Source organism: Camelina sativa, chromosome 14, assembly GCF_000633955.1.
Source record: "Camelina sativa cultivar DH55 chromosome 14, Cs, whole genome shotgun sequence".
NCBI classification, from domain to species: domain Eukaryota; kingdom Viridiplantae; phylum Streptophyta; class Magnoliopsida; order Brassicales; family Brassicaceae; genus Camelina; species Camelina sativa.
The window spans coordinates 2,279,401-2,282,835 of NC_025698.1; the positions used below are offsets into that span (position 1 = coordinate 2,279,401).

A 3,435-nucleotide genomic window follows, 5' to 3' on the forward strand; every position below is an offset into this window, starting at 1 on the left:
AGTTATCAGCTTAGCTTACCCAAAAGCTTTGATTTTTCCCTTTAAAGGTACTGAGGTGATACACAAGTCCGTACTGAAAGATGAAGAAGCGGAAGGCCAAAAAGATTTCAAGGATGATACCACGGACCCCCGAGTGTCTAAGATGCTCTAATTCTTTCTCCCACCAAGACTCCCAACTCTTCTCAGGAGGGACACCGATCCCTCCTCGGTTATATATCCATTTGTTCCAGTCTGTCCAGTCGTCAACAATCTTTTGCCACTCGAAACCAGACGGGTTGAAAAGGAAAGGAGCAAAAAGCCATGTCACCACCATGAACCATATGGAAACAGTGATCAGAATATAAGTAACCACACCCCTATATGATTGACCAAATATCTGATACACGAGTAGCAGAATCATTAGCTCGATGCCCTTCACGAAGTGACTACGAGAATAGAATCTATAGTTCTCAGCAAACTTCGCATGGAAGACCACAAACCCGCGCCCAGTTCCTCTGTATTCGGCGCCTCCATGAAACAGCGTCCTTCCGTAGTAATGTGTTTTTGTCCCGAGCTGAAACGTGAAAAAGACGGAAGCAAGTTGTAACTGCATCAACACAAACTCGATCAATGCGTTATGGAACCCCCTCTCAAGTCCAATCTCCATCATCATGGGCAAAGCCATCAGAAAACCAATCTGCACAAATGATTGAGAAGCAAGAGCTGCCTCAAGAGGCTTGTTGTTACGAAAAGCTCGTTGGTTGCTCAACCCTTCTTCAAGCCCACTAAGTACTAGATATAGCCGGCCGTAAAGAAACACATACACGGTAAGCACGGTTAACTGTCAAAAACATAGACAATGGCTTCAGACTTGAGAAAGAAAAACAAATCTGCCATGTATCTATCTAGTGACTGAGAGATAAAAAGGGAGTATCTCAACCTACCATGGTACTGAAGTAGAACCCAATTGTGGTGAAATAACAAGACAGCATCCGGAAGAAATCAAATCGGTGTCCCAGTCTATATAGGTCGCGACTCAAAGTTTGCTCGCCGTTTCCATTAGCGATTTTTGCCTCAAACATTGAGATCTGGTTGAGACCCACATCTCTTCCTTTACCAACTTGTATATATTCATGATGAGTCACATTCCCTTCACGCAGAGTAGAATTAAAACCTGAAAGCAGTAGAGAAGTATGAGAATTATATGAAGTAAGTAGATCATATGTGTGTCACCAGAGAAGAAGAGATCAAGATCAAAGTGCCTGCAAATATGTCTTCACTAAGATTGATGACTTTAGAAGCTTTACAGATACCACCTCTAGTAAGGTGAAACAGCCGATCAAAGATATCTGGATGACCGTAATGGAATCGTACTCTGGAGCAGCAACAGAAAGAACACATTAATTTTGACAGCCACAGTATTCAAATTTCAACTCAGAAGATTTCAGAACAGGGGAAAAGCTTACTTCAGGGGACTAGCTAGCACCCTTTGCCCAATCGTGACAAAGCTGTTCTCTTGATTTGACATAAACCATGCAAGAGAAGACACACTTCACACATAACCACAAACGTAAGAGATCAATAAGTGCATTGAAAGACAGGAATAGGATCAGACTGTTAGTACCTTCCAGTGAAAATATGCTCTCTAAGACCAAGAATTGTTGGACATCTTACGCCTCCATGCTTTTCAAGAAACTCTTGCAGCAAGTTCCTCATTTTGAAAGCTTCCTCCATGTAGTTATCCTATTTGTGAAATCTTTAGAGGTTAAGAGTCTCCTAGGGTGATCATTCTTTTAATTAATCATAAGCACAAATCAGATTCACTAGCGACACATCCAAGACTTAAAAGAAAATTATCTAATGCACCTGGTTCATGTCTATTGTCTGCAACCCTTCTCCGCGTGTAAAAATGATAGCATGGTTTTGATTTTCCGGTTTTCCTTCTCCTAGTATAGCCGGTCCCGGGAGCTTAATCCGATAAATGAGCTGACAGAAGAGAAATATAAACTCAGACAGTCAGACTCCAGAAAATAGAACAGCAGCATCAATATCCTCTGACTTCAGTTCATAGGATTATCCTCGTCCTCGTATTTTGGAAAAACAAGGAGCACCAAAATGTTAAGCATTTATTTATTTTTCTCGTTTTATACCTGATCTAGTGTTTGAACACATTCAGAAGAATCCATTGGTTTGGTCTGTGGAGCTGCTTTCACAAGAGCTGAGTAATAAATTTTCTCCTCTGTCCCCTTATAACTTTCTTTATGTGTTTGCTCCACCTCATCGATATAGGCAACACGAATAGACGGATACCTGGCATAAGGAAATAGCAAGCTTAACTAATGGGGTTAAGAAATCAAAGGAGGAGATCAAAGATGAAAAATGAAGAAATTACGTTGTCATAAGTCTCAATATGTCTTTAGCACGTTGGTCGCCAGATCTCTTATGAATACTGTATTGTTGGCAAGAAACCACAAATGTGAACTTCATATCCGCAAGTGCTTGACATTGTGCCCAGAGTGACCCTCCGCTCTTTGATGCTTCTTCGCTGGTTAACTCAAGAGCCTTGTAGCCTTTCAATAGTTCTAAAACAAAAACGAAGGTAGTTTAAGGAATGCTTTCACACTTTCTAAGAATGAAAAGGAATAAAAGCTTAGATTTCTTCAAGCACCTTCATCCTTTGCCATATCAAGGAAGGCCTGAAGTTCCAAAGCCTTTCGGTAATACATCATGCCTCGCACTAGTTGAAACAAGTCAGAGATCAGGCACAACAAGTTTATCAAAAGATAAATTCGTAAAATGAAGATTAAGAGAGGAGGCTAAAGTCTACATACCAGTTTTAGTCAGAGTTTGGCCTCTGTAAGATGCCCAGAGACGAAGCTCCTCTTCCAAATCCTCTCTTCCTCTTAATTCTTCTTCGTTGCCACATTTCACTCGTTCCAGAAAGTTTGTCCATTCATCTGATATAAGCCATGGACTCAGCTGATAGCTCAAACTAGATAACAGCGCCATATGAAAAGTTTTTAAAATATTGAAAAGTGAAACCTGGGAAGATCTTCTGCAAGTAAAAAAGTATAGAGACTCCATCTTCATTTTGCTGTTCTAAGCCAAATATGGAGAAAAGAACATCCTCTGAAAAGTATGGTGTCAGGACCCTATGCAAAAGAAAATTGGGGGAAGTTAAGAGATGTATCGTAATGGAAAATGCATCCATAGATGAAGGTGCAAAACATGGCCATAAATTTTGAAAGTGACTGGAACCTACGAGAAGGAAAGCATGTTGCGGATCTTGGGTGCAGCAGGCATGTCCATGAATAGTGAATTTGAAAAGAAAGTAAGACGCCTTCGAGCTTCCAAGTTGGACGGAACATCCATAGCTGACTCCTTGACAGTAAGCAAAAGATGAAGCCTCTTAATCTGCAAAAGAACAAAAACGGAGGACATCGGACAAACCACTTA

At 40.8% G+C, this 3,435-nt stretch overlaps 1 protein-coding gene across 1 annotated transcript in view; it reads right to left on the reverse strand.

Annotated features, from left to right (window-relative positions):
- Nucleotides 1-3,435, reverse strand: part of LOC104739093 (callose synthase 1) — a 14,051-nt gene that overhangs the window by 2,307 nt on the left and 8,309 nt on the right. The window contains exons 30-40 of the mRNA XM_019236239.1: nt 3,022-3,131; nt 2,811-2,936; nt 2,648-2,716; nt 2,372-2,561; nt 2,130-2,289; nt 1,846-1,965; nt 1,604-1,722; nt 1,446-1,529; nt 1,242-1,354; nt 924-1,153; nt 20-820 (exon numbers count right to left, since the gene is read on the reverse strand). Of these exons, the coding sequence (XP_019091784.1) occupies nt 20-820; nt 924-1,153; nt 1,242-1,354; nt 1,446-1,529; nt 1,604-1,722; nt 1,846-1,965; nt 2,130-2,289; nt 2,372-2,561; nt 2,648-2,716; nt 2,811-2,936; nt 3,022-3,131 (2,122 nt within the window). The remainder of the gene's footprint in view (nt 1-19; nt 821-923; nt 1,154-1,241; nt 1,355-1,445; nt 1,530-1,603; nt 1,723-1,845; nt 1,966-2,129; nt 2,290-2,371; nt 2,562-2,647; nt 2,717-2,810; nt 2,937-3,021; nt 3,132-3,435) is intronic.